Below are 19,927 nucleotides of genomic sequence, written 5' to 3'. Positions count from 1 at the left end.
TGTGAAGGGGCTACTTACTGCTGCAGTTGGGCTGAGCCCCCGACCACGTCCCGTTGGCCTGGCACAGCCGGGTGGTGGCCCCGGTGAGCAGGTAGCCGTCCATGCAGGAGTAGATCACCGAGTGGGAGAACGTCGTCCCGTCCAGACGGAATACCCTGCCGTTACTGGGAGTGCCCGGATTCCCACACTGGACAGCTGCAGAAAAGATGAGGGAAGAAGAGTCTCAGCTCCGTAACTGCTGTGGCTCAGACAGAGCTGAGTGAAATTATAACTGAGAAAGGGTCAGGGTTCTAGCTCGGGTTCCACTGGGATCAGTTAACTGCATCCTCCTACGTTTACAGAAGGGATGTGTGCCCGACCAGGTGCCGTTGGGGAAGCACATCCTCTCTGAGGATCCGATGAGTTCATAGCCCTCCGAGCAGGTGAAGTACACTTTGGAACGGATCCGGAAATCTGTCTGTTCCCTGGAACCTTGTGAGGGAATACCGGGATCACCGCAAGAACCAGCGACGTCACCTGCAGAGAGACAGGGAGACAGATTCCTGACGGCTCTCCTGCTCGGCACCAAACAGCACATTTAAAGGACTGTAACTTGAAGGAAGAAATAGAACGAAGTATTATCTAAAAAATGACTGTAATTCACTTTATCACTGAAGGAAGTATCAGCGGACCACACGCATCATGTGACAAGAGGAATATGTTTACCCCAAGACTGTGAGTGAGTACATGCAGGTCTGTGTGTGAGAGTGTGTGTGTGTGTGTGTGTCTCGATATTCCTCTGCCCTTGTACAGCTGCCTGCTCAGCAAATTTCGTCACACATACGCACACTTCCTCTCTTCAAAAATGCACGTTATCACACATATGCCCAGCCCGGAATAATATATTGCTGCTCTGACATTTTTCTGGCTCATATTGCCCATTTCATTAATGGCATGAAATTTGCATTAGGTTACGTGTGCATATGATTAATGCCACAACCTGATTAATTTCTGTTAGCTTTGGATTTGTACTGTAAATGCATTTTAAAGTCATTTTTTTAAATTTCAAACAGCAGTCTCTGCTGTCCTGCTCACAAAGGTTTAAGGTGTTCAACAGGGTACTTTCCATAAGAAATGGTTCTTTTCATTTATTCAGTCAAAATATCAAGATATCATTATATCATTGTTTTTTGGGTTTGTTTGTCAAGAAATGTGTGAACATTGCTTATATATCGACGTCCTCACCTGTCGTCATGTGAAAAAAGTGCTCAAAAAGAACAACCAAAGTACAGTTTTGTCACATGAAAGTGTGCAGTCCTGTAGATTTAGAAAAAATTAAATCTGATTTTTTTCTTTTTTCAATTGTTCAAAGTGCAATCTCTTACTTTGCAGAGGTAAAGCGATTCTTCAAATGCAATTGTGTGACTTCCTTTGTTCTTAAAATGTCACGCTACACCCAGCTTCTCATTAGTTTAATTTAGCATAACAACTTGAAATGGTAAAACAACTAGCGTGCCTCTGTCTAAAGGTTATGAAATCTACCTCCTAGCAGCTTTAAAGTTCACTCATTAGCGTAATTAACATATTTCATCTAGTTCCACGCAGCCAGATCGGGATGGTCTGGCTCCAATCAACAGAATATTCTGCTACCAAAGGAAAAGCTTTCCACTTCCCTCTGATTCTAATTAAAAAAATATTAAAAAAAATCCCAACCTGGGAACGACGGACCTTGGGAAGCATTTAAAACCCTTGAGAGCTGTCTCTAGTCCAGTCACATGACCTCCCGGCTAATGGAGTCACATGAAAGATTTGAACTGAACAATATTAACTCATGGGGTATGATAATGGATAAGTGGATCAACAGAACTGAATAATGTTACATTCATTCCTGGAGGCAAACCAAGCTGTCGCGGTATAAATTGAGAGAAAGTAAATGAATAAAATCGAAAATCCATTTACAAGCTGTTTGAAATATGAGGAAGAAATCTCAGCTAGAAAACAGGCATTTCTCAAGATACTGAACTGTGTTTCAAGGTCTGGAGATGCTGGTTTAAGTTTAACCTGGTTTAAGTCCAGAACTAGTTCAGTTCTTGTCAAATTCAGGCACATTAAACAAAACTCTGTACTAGAGGCGAGATAAACATACATACAACAGGGACACTGCAAACACTCAAAATCTTAACAAGAATATTTGTCTTATTTCTAGTTAAAATGTCTCATTTTTAGTAAAAGAAATCTCATTACACTTAAAACAAAACAACAATTTTCACCTGTTTCAAGTAGATTTTCACTTGAAATAAGTAGTAAAATCTGCCAGTGGAACAAGATTTTTTTGCTTGTAATGAGAAGATAAATTTTGTCCCACTGGCAGATTTTTCTACTTATTTCAAGTGAAAATTACTTGAAACAGGTAAAAATGGTCAAATAACAAGTTATTTTTCTGGTAATGACTCTTGTTTTAATTTTAATGTCATTTTTTGACAAAAAATCTGACATTTTAACTAGAAATAAGACAAATATTCTTAATAAGATTTTGAGTTTTTGCAGTGGAGGAAGGTTTTTGCAAGTCCCATGAAGTCCAGAGCTCTCAGCATCAGTCCAGTCTCCATCTAACCCGCTACCTGTACCTGTTTCAATCCTATCCAGGCATCTGTGGGAGAACCATCCCAGCCGCCGAGTGGCAAAAGCCAAGTGTACACCCTGATGGCCTCTTGTAATGGACTGGAAACCTATCAACACTGATTTTATGTGCAGACACAAAAACGATTGCAGCCCCTTAGAAATGCAGATGAACTTTCCCGGAGATATCATAAACAACATTGCGCCATTAACATGTTGTCTGATCAGTTGCTCACGGTGGAGCAGGATCACAGAACTGCCCTGGGCTCAACCCTTATCTCTGCAGGGGCCGTGGCGCAGACCTGTCAGGTACACACCATGAATCATTTCTTAATCATTTTCTAAACTATTACCCTGCCTTGCCCCGTGCCTCCCCCGGGCAACGGCTGTAAATAACTGTGTATTCTTAGTCGAGTCGTTTGCGATGCATTTCAGCCAGCTTGTTGTATAAGAACCAGCTGGAAACCTCTTGGTCTGCGGAGCCTCCATCACGGTCCGACCAGCCCAGGGTTGATGTTTACCTGATGGAGGGCGAGGAGGGTTGCTGCTGTCTGCAGAGACGTGCTCGTCTGATAATTGCTCAGATAAACGTATTACGGACATTCAGAAGGGAGGAAATATGCTTACGCCTGTGCAGTTTGCAGACAATACCAGTAATTCATCTAAACAGCATCAAATCTTCTGAGCACACAGGACTGTCTCAGAAAATTTGAATATTGTGATAAAGTTCTTTATTTTCTGTAACGCAATTAAAAAAACAAAAATGTCATACATTCTGGATTTATTACAAATCAACTGAAATATTGCAAGCCTTTTATTATTTTAATATTGCTGATTATGGCTTACAGTTTAAGATTAAGATTCCCAGAATATTCTAATTTGTTGAGATAGGATATTTGAGTTTTCTTAAACTGTAAGCCATGATCAGCAATATTAAAATAATAAAAGGCTTGCAATATTTCAGTTGATTTGTAATGAATCCAGAATGTCTGACATTTTTGCATTACAGAAAATAAAGGACTTTATCACAATATTATAATTTTCTAAGACAGTCCTGTATGCAGAAAACGAAGCTCAGACTGCAGAATTTGCACTGAAATGTAAACGTAAACACGAGTTGAAATAGAAGTTTAAATGTGTTTGGTTTTATGTCGTCTTGTCAATCAGTTGCAACAGTTAAAAATCAGCCTCAAGTTTTGTCAAATAACACCGAGCACATGGGCAGAGTTGTTGATGTTAGATTTCAAGCAGATAAATGCATGTGGTCATGAGTCCGGGACTAAGAGGAGGGCGAGGTTCTGCTCCAGAGCCCTTGTGACAGACAGAAACAGATACTTTCACTTTCCGTGCAACAATATTTCCTAGGTAAGTTCATTCCTTCCCGCCCCCCATTATCCCTCTGACGGAGTGCAAAGGTTTGAAGAAAGCATGCCTGCAGGATGTAAAATGATGAGGTGCTTTACACTCTAGTGAGTCTACATCTTTTACGCGCCTCGCTTTTATCTACAACTCCTATCTATCAGTTGCCTCTGATAGGGCGGCAATAAGGTCCGTATATTCGATGGAGAGGTCAAAACCCTTACCAGAGCAGAAGGGCATGGGGGCGCTCCACATGCCATTGAGCTGACATGTCCGAGATGATTCCCCCTTCAGCTGCCTCCCGCCCAGGCAGGAGTATCGAACCGTTGAACCGAACGTAAACTTATCTCCGCTCAGCACACCGTTAGGAGGAGAGCCGGGATGACCGCAGTCCACAACTAGATATCGAGAGAGGGGGGGGAGATAAATGAAGGAAAGACAGGCGGACGGATGGTTTCGATTCGAGAACTAAACGACACACAACCAAGACCAAAGGTTCTCTACAAACCTATACATTCAGGCAGGGGTTTGTCCCAGTGTCCAGTGGGTTGACACGACAGCACCGGTGACCCAAACAGGTAATATCCGGGATTACAATCGTAAAAAACCACGGTGCCAAAAGTGAAGTTGCCGTGCTCTATTTTACTCTGCCGAATGGAGTTGGCCGGGATGCCTGGATCAGAGCAGTTGACCACTAAACACAGAGAGACACAGGGAGAGAGAGACAAACGCCAATACAGAGACACAGGAAGAACGCATGTGTTAGTTGGCACGGACCAGAGAGGGTCATTTCTCTTCCCTCTCTTCCTTTTCCTAACGTTTTGCATTTGGCATGCATACTGGAGGAATAATGGAGGGCATAAGAAGATGGATGTGTTGAAGAGGGGAAGAAATGGATGAGGCTGATGTTTAAAGAGTAAATGCAGCAGATGTTGTGATGATGATGTGACGAACAAGAGCGGGTCCGTTTTAGATCTGGCACCGCCCCAGCAGAGACTTGTTATCATAATGCTGCATTTTTAATTTCGCTCAGTTCATCGGCGACTCCTCCTGCAAATGGAGTGGAATGCAGATTCCAAACAAATACAGAAAACTCTTGCTGTGACTGATGTCTCAAGTCCTGATAGGGACAGCGAAGAAGAGAGTGAACACATACAGGTAGAACTGAGGTGAATTGCCAGTCGTGGGGTTAAATGAGGTCAGGCAAAAGCATTATGGGTATTAAAACGACAACAAAAAAAAGATAGGTGTTAGTGCGATGTTAAAAGTTTGGGATAAATAAGGTTAGGGGTGAATACACTTAACTTTTCTCCCCACCTTTACACGTTGGAGGCGGGTGGTTCCACTGGCGGTTTGCCTGGCACTGAGCGTGTGCGGGCCCCTCCATTTCATACCCGCGATTGCAAACGAAGCTGACCACGTTGTTGAGGTTGAAGCCGTTTCCCACCGTGCGGCCATATATGGGACTTCCTGGATGGCCACAGCTGATCGCTAAAGGGAAACAAGGAATCAGTGAGTTCTGTTCATGTGCTTAAATCCATCAATATGCACAAATGAATGAGACGTACAGCCCATAAACAGGAGGGGCCGGCCACGCCCCATCCAAGGGTATTCTCTGTTAAAGAATCATCTACAGGCTAAAGTTTATATTACTACACTTACTACTCTTTAATATACATGTGATAGCTTTAATGCAAGCCCTTATAACCCTTTGTGTTTTTCCTTCCTTTTCTAAATGAAGAAAAACGCTGGTTAATAGTAAGACGCTGCAAGAAAAAACTAATCTATCAACGTCACAACAAAACAGAAGTCCTGAAATATTTATCTACAGCGAACTTAAGAAATGTAAGTCTCAAATGCTGAGAAGTTCTTCTTCTGTGTGGATCTGTTTCAAGTATTAAACGTAGTATTTATTTGTCCTGAGCCAGCGGGACGGCGCCGTTAGTCACGGCAGCGTCGTTCCCACTGAACACTGATGGGATTCAGATGCAACTACTGCTCTTTTTCTTCCTAAATTACACAAAGATTCTGTCATTGTATAAAAGCCAAAACATTTAAAAAAAAACAACAGAGATTTGGCAGGAATAACCACAATACCCTTAATAATTCATAAATATTCATAACAATGACAGCTGACAAAGACGATAGTCGTTACTTTGGGAACAGCAGGCGTCGCCATGATCTGTCCTCGGTTTGCTGTTGTGCATCATCATTATTTATCTCTCTTACTTCATTCACTGGAGCTTCTTTGGTCTGTGTGTGTGTGCGTGTGTGTGTGTGTGTGTGTGTGTGTGTGGGGGGGGGGGGGGGGTTAAAGTCACTGCCAGACTTTCTCTTTCATCCGCCTCTCAATCTGTCCAGCTTAAACTTTCAGCGGGATGAGAAGAGAGGGGAGGAGAGGAGTGTAATAACAGTAAAAGAGACTTCTGTGGGGTTAATGGATGACAGGAGCAGGGACGGAGAGCAGGGGGAGAGGAGAGAAGGAACAGCTAAGGTGGGGAGAGCGACGCTGGGATGGTGAAGACGGGCGACAACGAGAGGCAGAAGCCGAGTAACTTCATCAGCGAGAATCCAAAGTTTGTTCGCTTTCCGAAGATACAAATGTATCTGTAGTTGTCAGCATGCCCTGCAGCTACACGCACACAAACACACACACACACACACACACACACACACACACACACACACACACACGCTCATGCACACACGCACACACACACCATGGTGGCATCATCATTCTGTGTTGGTGTCTCTGAACAAGAGCCTCTCATCTCCATAATCACAGTATAATTTGGCTGTAAAATGATTTCCCTCAATAACTCCTGCATGAATAACCTCAATAAAAACAGCCCCGCGCTCCAACACTTCCGGATACACCAGCGGCGCACACCCCACCCCGGCCGCACAGACACAAAGCATGCCCACTAAAGTGCACACACCTACACAAGCGCACACTGGTAATACTCCATATTGATCATTCTGCTTTGTTTTCCCCGGATACTCAGAAACAAAAGCCTCATCTATTCTGCTGCAGACTCTGACGTCTGTCTTTTCCACGAGGTCCTAAATTAGTTGGCAAAATGCGCCATCTCTTTGGGGAATCAGGGCACCCTAAATGTGTTCATCAGCGCCATCTCAGCTGTGCCTGAAAAACATACAAGGCACTTACGACAAGTGACCAATTCTGGAAGATTTTCACAGTAGCCTCTGCACGCCGGAGCCATCTGTCGGGTCCTCGAGGCCTGATGGCATCTCACTCGGACCCGTCTGACAAATTTAGCCCTGCGGCCCCTTCAGGATGGCGGGTGTCAATCTGCACATCCTGAGCTCCTCTGGCTGCTTTTCAAAGATTAGGTTATTTGTAAAAAATAAGGACCAGACGTCTGATGTAGTAAAAAACTAAACAGTAGATGACAGTAATTTCCCCTTTTATCTTGAGTTTTTCCCCATCTCTGCACCGCTGTGGTTCTGTTCTTCAATCAGGAAATACAAATAAACAACAACAAGGCAAATGCTTTCTTGGTTTCACTGTGTTCTTTTCCCTTCCTCCTGGATGATAGCTGCAGTTATCCTCCAACGGTGAAACTAAGTTGATAGTACCTCTGTTCACAGCCTTCAGTCGTGAATCACCAACTCATCATGAACACATCTCTTTAACACCGTGCTAAGTTACATCATATCCGAGCCTATATCCCTGATTTATTTGTTTCATGCTGAATGACTGTTTCGTCTAGCTTTAAAGGAAATCGGTGTCAGAGAGCATCACTGCTGGTTTTCTTGTTTTTTTCATGATATTTTCAAGGCTCGTAAGTTTCTCTTTGAACTGCCCTCCTTTGTCATTGATGAAAACCACGCTTAACTTCAAAGGAACAGAATGATTGGATTTCATCAGCTTCCACTTGCTACATTACAGCATTTTACTGGCACTTAAAGACTCTTCAAACTTATTTCCAGTTACCTTTTACCTCTTTAGCTTCTTTTACTTAGATATTCTGCTCGTTCGTGTGCAACGCCATAGAACCATTGTACCTTAAAGTGGGCATAAACATTTCTTTCCACTGATTTAACTGTAAGATGCACCAGTCATGATAACAATATTAGAATGAAGAATAAGCTGTTGTGATTATGTCAGTGTGTATATATATATATATATATATATATATATGTGAAAGACTGGCAGGTTTTAAAATCTGTGTACATCAACAGGAGGAATTATGGGTCGAAAACATTTTTTTCTTATTTTTATTTTCTGTGTAGAAATACAACAGTGTGTTAATCGCTCACAGGGACATGTCTGCCGTGTCAACAGAGTGGCAAGTGTGTCCTAACTGAATTGTGTGTCTGTTGCCTTGGAAGTGTTTCTGCTGGCTGATGTTGAACCCTGTGCCATTGTAACCACCGGCTTAGCTGCACGTTGACGTTAAACTGGCTGTTTCAAGCGACCCCTGCGACTCTGGGACGTGCAGTAAACGAAGGACATAAAGGTTTCCCTATCCTTTTATACCGCCAATTATTGTAAATAAAACCAGAACATGTGCTGGTCAGGCAGTTTGAACACAGTGCGCGTGGGCTCACGACTGGCCAATGACGGGGTTATAAATGCTCCTCACCATTTACAAAAACATAATAAAATGAGAACATATACCCCAGATAGTAAAGGATGGTAATTCAATGTTGAATTAGGTCGATTTCAACCAGTAAAACAATCCAAACGCCGACATTTAAGCAATGTTGAATCAATGTGTTCTGTTTCTCTCCGACCAGGCCTCAACGTGGCTTTAATGTTTCTGCCTAACCATATTTTCTATCTGGGACCTGATAATGACACAAAATGTACTTTCTGTACAATCTGGCTCCACAGGCAGCTGAAACACAACACACTGCTACCAAAGAACAGATTATTTTAGCTGGTATCTAGTAGCTGGTTAACTTAGTACAACATGCATTTCTTTGCTGCATATTTAATGCAAAAAAAAGTTGCAAAAATGTGTCTTGTTACTAATTTCATGGCAACCAACGTTTTTAGTTGGTTGCTAATCACGTTACCAATCACGTTACTTACATTTGTTATATAAATGCTTTCAGCAGCCTCAATTCAGCAGCTTGAATTCAGTAGCCTGCCTGTGGCACATCTCCCATGCCTGCTTCATGGAAGTTAGAAGCATTTATGACCTCCTCTCAGAGGGGGGTTTGTCATACCATTCAAAAGTTATGGCAGAAAATAGGCACTATCAAATATCGACCAATCAGAAGAAGGGGCGGGGCTAATTTGCACCAATTATGTTCAAGGACTCAAAACCGAGTCCGATGACACCACCCACGACTCTCTATATCAAACTATTCAAAAGTTATGGCAGAAAGTAGGAACTAGCAAATATGGAGCAATCAGATGAAGGGGGTGCGCGCTTTTTGGCGTCTATCGTCGCCACTGTAACGCTTTTGACTGAGAAAAGTAATGCCCATCGTCGCAGGATCGAGACACACATTTTGATGTAAAACACACCTGGGTGCACTTTACGGTTCGGGTGAAGAAGCGGCCGAAGAAATGGCATAAATTGCGCCAAAATTACACGATTAATTCAAAATGGCCGACTTCCTGTTCGGTTTCGGCCATGGCGCCAAGAGACTTTTCTTTAAGTTGTGACATGATACAGGTGTGTACCGATTTTCGTGCATGTACGTCAAACCGTATTGTGGGGCTTGAGGCAGGAAGTTTTCTAGGGGGCGCCGTTGAGCCATTAGGCCACGCCCATTAACGCAAACCATTAAATATCAAATTTATCACCAGGCCTGGCTTGGTGCAAAATTTGGTGACTTTTGGGGCACGTTTAGGGGGAAAAAAGGTCCTCATTTCGTCGGAAGAAAAACGAGAAAAAACGAGAAAAACTCCTACAGATACGATATGGCCTTCGCACTGTAAGTGCTCGGGCCCTAATTACAACATAGACTCTGTAGACAAACGGAAATCTCACACAGGAGTCTGACCAGCATTTATCCATGCTGGACCCTCCTATGTGATCTCTTGCTTGTGTTGTTCCCTCGGATGTAAGAACTTTGGATAAAAGCGTCTGCTAAATGACAGCAGTAGTAGCAGTAGTAGTAGTAGTAGTAGTAGTAGTAGTAGTAGTAGTAGTAGTAGTAACAGTAGTAATAGCAGTAGTAGTAGTAGTAGTAACAGTAGTAATAGCAGTAGTAGTAGTAGTAGTAGTAGTAGTAGTAGTAGTAGTAGTAGTAGTAGTAGCAGTAGTAGTAGTAGTAGTAGTAGTAGTAGTAGTAACAGTAGTAATAGCAGTAGTAGTAGTAGTAGTAACAGTAGTAATAGCAGTAGTAGTAGTAGTAGTAACAGTAGTAATAGCAGTAGTAGTAGTAGTAGTAGTAGTAGTAGTAACAGTAGTAATAGCAGTAGTAGTAGTAGTAGTAACAGTAGTAATAGCAGTAGTAGTAGTAGTAGTAGTAGTAGTAGTAGTAGTAACAGTAGTAATAGCAGTAGTAGTAGTAGTAGTAGCAGTAGTAATAGCAGTAGTAGTAGTAGTAGTAACAGTAGTAATAGCAGTAGTAGTAGTAGTAGTAGTAGTAGTAGTAGTAACAGTAGTAATAGCAGTAGTAGTAGTAGTAGTAACAGTAGTAATAGCAGTAGTAGTAGTAGTAGTAGTAGTAGTAGTAGTAGTAGTAGTAGTAGTAGCAGTAGTAGTAGTAGTAGTAGTAGCAGTAGTAGTAGTAGTAGTAGTAGTAGCAGTAGTAGTAGTAGTAGTAGTAGTAGTAACAGTAGTAATAGCAGTAGTAGTAGTAGTAGTAACAGTAGTAATAGCAGTAGTAGTAGTAGTAGTAGTAGTAGTAGTAGTAGTAACAGTAGTAATAGCAGTAGTAGTAGTAGTAGTAGTAGTAGTAGTAGTAACAGTAGTAATAGCAGTAGTAGTAGTAGTAGTAGTAGTAGTAGTAGTAGTAGTAGTAACAGTAGTAATAGCAGTAGTAGTAGTAGTAGTAGCAGTAGTAATAGCAGTAGTAGTAGTAGTAGTAGTAGTAGTAACAGTAGTAATAGCAGTAGTAGTAGTAGTAGTAGTAGTAGTAGTGATAGGTGAAGGACTGTGACGAAACAGCTGGTTTCCTGGTGCACCTAGTGGGGAGAAATTGAGTCTGAAACGGAATTTGGTGCTTGAGAAACGCCCATCGCCCAGTCCTGCGTTAACACTCCTGTGTGCGTGCATAGTTATATCACAGCAGACTAACACAGCCTCTCCACCTTTAAATCCAACCAACGTCAGGAGTGGGAAGCTGAAACTCTCTCTCTCCTGCATTTTTTCATATATCTCTCAACAAGAAATCCACATTAGAAGTTTCAAAATGTATGTAAAGTAAGACAGATGACTAAACAATGCTCTGCAAGTACTCCGTCTTATCTTTTCAAAGCTTCAACAGTCGTTTGTTGGAAATCCAATTTCCGATTTCATTCTTGAATGCACCATCATTATGTGAAACTGAAATCATACAGAAGCACACTTAGGAATAAAAGTTAAAACAAAAAAAAAACTGCTCTCGACATTAGTTTTAACACACTGAATCAGCTCGACAAGAACGTGCATAAAAAGGGGGTAATTATTTACTTTACACAGCTGAACTGCTGACAAGTGTTTGAGGATAAACCCCAGCTTGTTTGGCGTGGTGGAGCGAGCGTGTGAGCAGGACTGAGCACTGAATGGTAATTACAGGCTTCAAGGGTTATTTCTGAGTGCTGGACCCAAAATACATTGACATGAAAGCTTAAATCTGTGGGACAGCTCTCAAATAAGGCACGCTCATCAGGAGAGGACAGCGGAGTGGAGCTGAGAGGCTCTCGTCACCGCGGTACGAGCCGCAAACGGGGCTGGAGAGGGTTCTGTTGAACTTCACCCCCGGGGCATGTTTAGCAAAGCGTGTCGGACACTTCATTACTTCATCAGGAAGTTGTGTCAACAACGCGTCTCCTCCGAGTCAACATGCGAGTGCTTGTTTTGTGCTCAACAGGGTTTACGGTCCAGACCTGGAGATGTCCTGGATGCAGAAAGAAGCACAGCTAAAGCCGGGCAGACACTGTGCGATTGTCGGCTCGTTTTGAACTGATTTTCCAGTCGTGCGACTATTTTTTGGATCGGGCCAGATTTCGACCCAATCGTTGGTCGTGCCTCGTGCAGTATACGTGGGGTAACGACGAGAGATTAACACCTCACGACGAGAGATTAACACCTCACGACGAGAGATTAACACCTCACGACGAGCTCCCGATCACGAATCGTGTGCTCGCAAGAAAATCAGACGTGTTTGAAATCCTGGTCGCTCCTCGTGAAGGAATCACACAGTTGAAGCAGCTACGACCCGATTGGACTCATCCTTTCACAGAGAGCATGCGCAATCTCTGATGTCACGTCAAAAACTATTAGTTGTAGTTTAAAGTGTTGCAAATTCACATTACAAATCATGTTTTAATAGCAGAAAAGACTGCATTTCCCACGTCTGCCCAGCCAATTCCTTGTCCAATCACGATGTTATCTAATCTTTTTTCATTTATCGCCACACAAAATAGCACAAATTGCTAAAGGCTGATTTATGGTTCCGCGTTACACCAATGCAGAGCCTACGGCGTCGATTTAACGTGGAACCATAATTCAGGCTTAAGGCAGCGCGTTTGTTTTTGCTGAGCATCTTCGGTGTCTCCCACTTCGGGGTTCTTCTTCCACTTCTTTTTGACGTTGCAGTTCCAGTAACAGAAGTCTGATGTGAGGATTATGAACGTATAGTGTGAGCAGACGGAGCATCAGAGCATCGGGACGTGTGAGACGATAACTCGTGGGCTGTGAACTTTTGAACTCAGAGATCTAGTCGTGCTGTGTGAGATGAGGCTGAATCAAACGATTTAAAATATCGCACAGTGTATGCCCAGCTTAACATGTGAAATGAGGCAGCGAGAGATGAAAGTGTTGCTCCGGCGTTTTTCTTACGTATACAGATGGGCAGATGTCCAGACCACTGGTTGTCCTGGAGACAGATCCGAACCGACGAGCCGATGAGGCGATAACCAGGGAGACACTGGTACACGACTGTGTCTCGGTATCCAAAGTTTTCCCCGATCACCTGGCCGTTTACGATGCTCTCTGGGATCCCACAGTGGCCGGCTGGAAGGGAAGCACACGAGGGATGAGCTCCGTCCCAACACCTCCTCCTCTGCAGCAGCAACTGTTACTGTTCTTAGTAGATCTACACTGCAAAAACTCAAAATCTTAACAAGAATATTTGTCTTATTTCTAGTTAAAATGTCTCATTTTTGGTCAAAAAAAATCTCAATACACTTAAAACAAGACTCATCACTGGAAAAAACAAAAATTTTCACCTGTTTCAAGTAGATTTTCACTCAAAATAAGTAGAAAAATCTGCCAGTGGAACAAGATTTTTTTCTTGTAATGAGAAGATAAATCTTGTCCCACTGGCAGATTTTTCTACTTATTTCAAGTGAAACTCTACTTGAAACAGGTGAAAATGGCCAAATAAGTTATTTTTCTGGTGATGACTCTTGTTTTAAGTGTAATTAGATTTCTTGACTAAAAATGAGACATTTTAACTAGAAATAAGACAAATATTCCTGGTAAGATTTTGAGTTTTTGCAGTGCAGCAGTAACTGTTACTGTTCTTAGTGGATCTATTTACTTTTGTTACGCTCTTTTCTTTTCCAGACACGGATAAAGAGGGTATTTCCAAATGATTCTACCTGTGTTGTACATGTCCATGAGACTGGCTTGTTATTATTTCAGAGGTTACAGCAGCTTGGCTTGACAGCTTGCTGTCATCATTGTAATATCTATGAAAGCAATACTGCATGTCATCAGATTCAGAGTTAACACAAGATTAAAAACACATAAAAACACACCTTCAACATTCAATTCATTGAAAAGTATTTAACTTTCTTGAATAAGGGCATATTACATGTTTATTTCAAAGACTCTAACTTAGTAAAGGCTCACCTAGCAGGGGTTTACTCGCTGATCACATTCATTCACGGAGCTCTGATTGATGCACGGGGCAAACACCAGACACTTTAACACCGTCTCACAAAGTCAAAGGCGAATGTGTATTTTCTGCTCACAGAGATTTTTGGATTGAGTATTGATTTTGTTCTTTACTGTAGATAAAGCCTTCACTGCATCCCTGATGTCAGCAAATGCTAACGATTTAAACGCAGCCAAAGAAGCAGAACAGAACAAGAAGAGAAAGGGTTGCCTCGTATTAACTTTGTCATTTGACATTGTATTTGAGGTGCTGATGCCTGGCTCTGTAGCACGTTGCTAAAGCAGGAGGCACACTTTACTTCCTTAAGTACGTCGCTGACAGCGGCCTGTTGAAGGATAGAAGGTTCTCGTCCTTTAACTGAATAAAAAATAACAGCAAATGGAACCGTGCATGGTTTTGAATATCAATCTTTTATTCTTGTGATGAGTTAAAATGGTAAAATAAGTGCACAGGTCTGCATGTTAAACGTGCAAAATGAGCACGGTGCAGCCGGTGTCGTTCTGAAGCGTAACAAGACAAGGTTCTAGCACTTTAGTGGGTTTATTTCTGACACAACCACGTCTCCTCATCAAGTCAGGCTAAGTTTGTTTGAACACTACATAAACCGCATCCTACATTTCTCTTCGGGATTCTCCGAAACGCAGAATCCACCAGAGGTTAGTGGAAGTGGTGTCACCACGTCTCCACATCTGTTACCTCTGGCTGGCTCGGTGGCAGCAGGAAAGGCACACTGCAAAAACTCAAAATCTTAACAAGAATACTTGTCTTATTTCTAGTTAAAATGTCTCATTTTTAGTCAAGAAAATCTCATTACACTTAAAACAAGACTCATCACTGGAAAAAAGTACAATTTTCACCTGTTTCAGGTAGATTTTCACTTAAAATAAGTAGAGAAATCTGCCAGTGGAACAAGATTTTTTTTGCTTGTAATAAGATAAATCTTGTTCCAAGTGAAGTTATTTTTCTGGTAATGACTCTTGTTTTAAGTGTAATGAGATTTTTTGACTAAAATGAAACATTTTAACTAGAAATAAGACAAATATTCCTGGTAAGATTTTGAGTTTTTGCAGTATGAGACGCCTCGCACACTAAAAAGGTTCTTTCTTTTTGCTGATGAAGACTTACTAATTTCCCAGCTAAGGCCTGCTGGTGACGGTGCTTCTGCAGAGGGACGAGGTCAGCGTGGAGCAGCTGCACACTCACACATCCAGGTGTAAAGAGGCCGCAGACCTCTTTTTGATGCCTGTCCTTGAAAAATTACATCTTTCCTGCTCCCTCTCTAATGGGGAGGCTGTTTCCTCATGCGTGTCTGTGTGTGTGTGTGTGTGTGTGTTTGAGATCCACAATCTACATCCTAAGCATTGAATCTGTGTTACAAATGAAGTACAGAGTGATATTTCTGTAAGTACACACCTAAACAGCGTGTTTCCGTTCCACTCCAAAGCCCAGACGACAGGCACTCTCTGACGGCCGACCCCACCAGCATGAAGCCCGGATCGCAGGTAAAGATGGCTGTAGCACCAAATGTCATCTGAGTACCAATCTTCTTCCCATTGGGCGGGGAAGGCAGCTCACCACAGGAAATGACTGGAAGACATGGCCGAACAAAAGCAGTTCAGAAGCAGCTGTGCATCACGTCGACTCCGGGCTTGTGGGCGTGTCTGCTCGTGCTCAGTCTCTCATCGCAGTCTTGACACATCAAGAACATAATGAAAGTAAATATCCAAGCGCTAAGATGTTCTTTAAAGAGAACAGTGATCTAAAGTGTCAGAAAAAAAAGAAAAAAAAACCTTAAGAGGAAACATACCAGATGAGAGAGCTTAAAAATGTCAACTCTTCCAGGTCAGACGGCGAATCAAGAGGATGAAAGTCTCACCTCGCATCGGGATTCTGTTATCTCCGTGTTGCATCAAATTAGCAGGAGAAAATATTAAACACCTTTTTCTTTTGATGGCAGACAACTTGAAATGGCAAGCTTGTACAGACCGAGGAGTGTCATCCACACGCAGGTGGTGCATCGTTCTCGCTGGCACCACCCGTCGCTGTGGCGGATGTTACTCCAGGGTGCTGAGATGAACATGTGACGTGTTTCGGACATTAATGTGGCGACTGGCATGTACGGACCTCATAATCAAGTCGCAGGAAGGATTTTATTTAAAGGGGACCTATTATGGCATCTAATACCTATTTTAAACAGGCCTTGAATGTCTTAAAAAAAGAAGCTTTTGCTTGTTTTTGCTAAATAAATTAGAAATTCAGCCTCTGAGCCATGTCTTTATCTTCCCCATTTCTAACCTCCTTCTCTATGCAGGATTCTGAGTGGGAGGGAGGCTATGATAATGAGGCACTGTGCTGATTGGCTGCCTGACGCGATACACCGATACGAAAAAATGGCGGAAGCTCCGGCCGGCAGAGTTAGTTGTGGGCGTGGTTTCACGCATAGCAGAATCTGAACGGCTCGTAGATCCACATCAGACTGGATGGATCATCCGGGCGGCTGTACAGACACTGCAGAATTTGGTTGCTTTCCTCCTTCTCTGAGTTGGCAGGCTGAGGGGAGACCACTTTATATATGTTAGAGCAAGAGAAAACGGGTTTTTCATAATAAGTCCCCTTTAAAGCGACACTACGCAACTTTTCCACCTTAATATCATATTTCCAGAGTCATTGTGATGGTACATCAACTTCCAACAGGTTTAATGAACCTCTGTCATGGTCTGAGGGGTCTGTATCGCCTTCACTGGCACTATGTAACTTTGAGGAGCATGGTAGGAACTCTGCCACACTAAAAAACTACAAATCGTTACGACTTTGACTGCTTTACAGCATTCGTCACTTCCCCCTCCTTCCCGATTCGCAGTCGAGACGAAAATGGGCGGGGCGTGGAGTGCAGAGCTCCGCAGAAGCTGGTAACCCGTTGCTGCATTATGGCTGCAGCAGCTCCACATAACAGACGTGGGGAAAAGATCGCTAATGGTTTAACTTTTCAACGGTTTCCTGCTCGGAGGCAGAACCACGCAGGCCAAGTATCTGATATAACAAAGTAAAAGAGTCGTCCGCTCGCTTGGATCGCGGCTGTAACGACCAAACCTTCCACACAGTAAAGCCTGAATTATGGTTCTGCGTTAAATCGACGCAGACCTACGGCGTAGGGTACGTGGCGACGCGCAACGTACGGTGTTTGTCGCCGCGTACCCTACGCCGTAGGCTCTGCGTCGATTTAACGCAGAACCATAAATCAGCCTTAAACCACAAACACTCACACAGACCGGGGTCGGATCAAAACACGGGTTTTATTCCCAACTTCGCCAGCTAAACGCAGTTGCTGGCCAGCTCGGTGCGGTGCAATTAACCCCAATCTTCAGATAAAACTAGTTTGTTGAGGAAAAAATATTAACTCTTATTTGTAGCTGCAGAGGAAAAAAATAATCTCACGAGGAAAACAAAAATATTGCTCACGCCTCGGAGCCTCTTCAACATAATATAGTAGTCAAAAAAAAGAAAAGAGAAGTAAGAGTGATACAAAACATGTACTGTATGTTGTACTATTATACTAATTTATTGAAACACATGGCGAGTCAAACATTTACCAAAGCAGCTGCCAAACACTCCTAAACAAGGTAGCCGGAGACGGTGATTCTGCAGAACTGCGACAGTAAATCCTTCTAAGGAGTGGCGCTCCGACGAGGAGCTCCATTCTTTAGTAGGGATTTCATATGGATCCAAACCGTTAATAATCATTATTTTCTCCATAAACCACTCCCTGGCTTCCTTGTTTAAGGTATCCCGGTAAATTCCAGTTCCTTTCCAGCAGTTTAACATCTTTTTTTTTGCGTTCTGTCTGTTCACTTGGTGAAACAGAAAAGCGTCCCGTCTTCTCTCAAAACAAATGCAGCGACGGGACAGGAGTTTTCCGGCAGTACGCGCTGGTGCTCATGGGAAACGTAGTGTTCTTTCTGGTAAAGCACTACCGCTTTTGTCCAAAAGATGCCGCCAAACTCAGAAAAGCTGAAAGTTACGTTGTGCTGCTTTAAGTCTCTTATGCATGAAATACAAAAAAAAATGATTACAAATAAACACGTATCTAATCTTTCATTTTGAAGGACCTGTTATCTTCATTCAAGTTACTGACATGTCCACCGCTCTGGAGCCGCATGGCGTCGGGAACTAAACCATCCCAACCCAGCTAATAATATGACAAGATTAACGGGTGTTTTGAGACGGCTGACGGATCAGCCAGGTGAACCTCCAGGTGTAACTCCAGGTGTACTGTACCGCGGGCTGATCCTCAGAGGACTTTAATATAACATAATATTATTGATTTTTTTGCTCTCCAGGGTTCATCTCACGTGGTGTGCAGGTTTAACATTTAAAGTAGGTGAAGACTCACTCTGGCACTGAGGCCTCTCGTTCTTCCAGCTCCACATCCCGTTGGCCAGGCACTGGATGTGTGCAGGGCCGAGTCTGTAGTAGCCCGGATCACAGGTGAACACGATGCGAGTTCTGAACTCGTAGTGCGAGCCATTGACGATCCTCCAGCGGCCGTGCTCGAGGGAGAACGAGCCGATGCTGGGACAGACGACGACTGGGGAGAGAGAGGGAGATTTTTTTTATTTTTAAAACAAACATTTTATTTTTTCCTCATGCACTGGACAGAAAAAACATTAATACATTGTACTAATGCACTCAAACATCCAATTACATATGTACCAAAATCACCTCAACTCGTAGCATAATAATAATTCAAGCAAAATACTCCCTGATAACCCCAAACCAATTTAAATAGCTCTAGTTCCTGTGTGGCTCTGTAGAAACTGATGGTCAATTCCTCCTCAACCTTCCTCCTCCTACTCATGTATACCGCCATCTTTGCCTATCCCAAAACAAAGTCTGACTGCGTGTATACTTGAACCCACAAATAAAAACCTGCTTCGTGAAAACCTCTCTGCATTTGCTAAACATAGTTTCCAACAGAATGAACATATTTGCCAAACGAAAACAGTCCAAAAAACAGTGAAACACAGTCTCTTTTTCATTACAAAAGGAGCAGTTTTCTTGAACGGACGCATTAATAATTGAGACAAACGCGCTCACTGCAATAATACCATGAAGAATTCTCCACTGCAAATCAGAGTGTCTTTTTGTCAACGGAGGTTTGTAGAGTGCACCCCATGCTGGTCTAAAACCTGGATCTAAGTCCAACTTACTCCTCCATGGGGTGTCACTGCGCCCATTCAGTTTCAGAGAGAGAGAGAGAGAGAGAGAGAGAGAGGGAGGAGGGAGCAGAAAAAGGGGAGAAAATAAAAAGCTTCATGAAATCTGGCCCATCCTGGCTTTGGACAGGGCCAAGCCACAGCTAGATTTATTAATCACTGACAAAAACTAAATTCACATTCATAAATGTCTACAATTGATGTGGAAGTGGTGACAGTGTGATGTAAGTGCGGCGCGGACTCGTCGTTACTCACCAGAACATCTCGGTATCTTATTGTGGTTGCTCCATGTTCCGTCGGGCTGACAGATGGCCGACGTCAGCTCCTTGCTGGAGAGTCTGTAGCCGTCGTTGCAAAAATAGGAAACTCTAGTTCCCACTGAGTAGTCGGCAGTCAGGACGCCGCCGTTGATGGGGGCCTTGGGGGGTCCACACGACACGGCTGCCAGAAGGGAGAAACACCCGGGTTCAACTGGAACGTCGGGGATTAGTACACAACACAGCTATCCAACTAAAAATAGAGGATCGGAGGAAGCTTGATCTTTCACTCCCTGGAGCTCTATAACTATACACATGAGTTAAACACGTCTCCTGTTTAGACTGTACAGAGAAAGAACAAAGACTTCAACAATCATTTACATCCAAACTAGTACATAAAAAAGCACATAAGTGCTGAAGTTGTTCAACTGTTGACTTAAATTAACTGCTTTGTTTCGACAATCT

The 19,927-nt window shown here is 42.9% G+C and overlaps 1 protein-coding gene across 1 annotated transcript in view; it reads right to left on the bottom strand.

Annotated features, from left to right (window-relative positions):
* Positions 1 to 19,927, bottom strand: part of csmd3b (CUB and Sushi multiple domains 3b) — a 470,660-nt gene that overhangs the window by 29,775 nt on the left and 420,958 nt on the right. Inside the window, exons 52-60 of the mRNA XM_061742392.1 lie at positions 19,461 to 19,646; positions 18,383 to 18,577; positions 15,406 to 15,579; positions 12,930 to 13,103; positions 5,275 to 5,448; positions 4,466 to 4,651; positions 4,182 to 4,355; positions 334 to 516; positions 19 to 195 (exon numbers count right to left, since the gene is read on the bottom strand). Coding sequence (XP_061598376.1) covers positions 19 to 195; positions 334 to 516; positions 4,182 to 4,355; positions 4,466 to 4,651; positions 5,275 to 5,448; positions 12,930 to 13,103; positions 15,406 to 15,579; positions 18,383 to 18,577; positions 19,461 to 19,646 — 1,623 coding nt within the window. The remainder of the gene's footprint in view (positions 1 to 18; positions 196 to 333; positions 517 to 4,181; positions 4,356 to 4,465; positions 4,652 to 5,274; positions 5,449 to 12,929; positions 13,104 to 15,405; positions 15,580 to 18,382; positions 18,578 to 19,460; positions 19,647 to 19,927) is intronic.

This window comes from Cololabis saira, chromosome 15, assembly GCF_033807715.1.
Source record: "Cololabis saira isolate AMF1-May2022 chromosome 15, fColSai1.1, whole genome shotgun sequence".
Taxonomy (NCBI): domain Eukaryota; kingdom Metazoa; phylum Chordata; class Actinopteri; order Beloniformes; family Belonidae; genus Cololabis; species Cololabis saira.
Note: the sequence above shows the minus strand (reverse complement) of the source record. Positions and strands in the feature narration are given on the sequence as shown.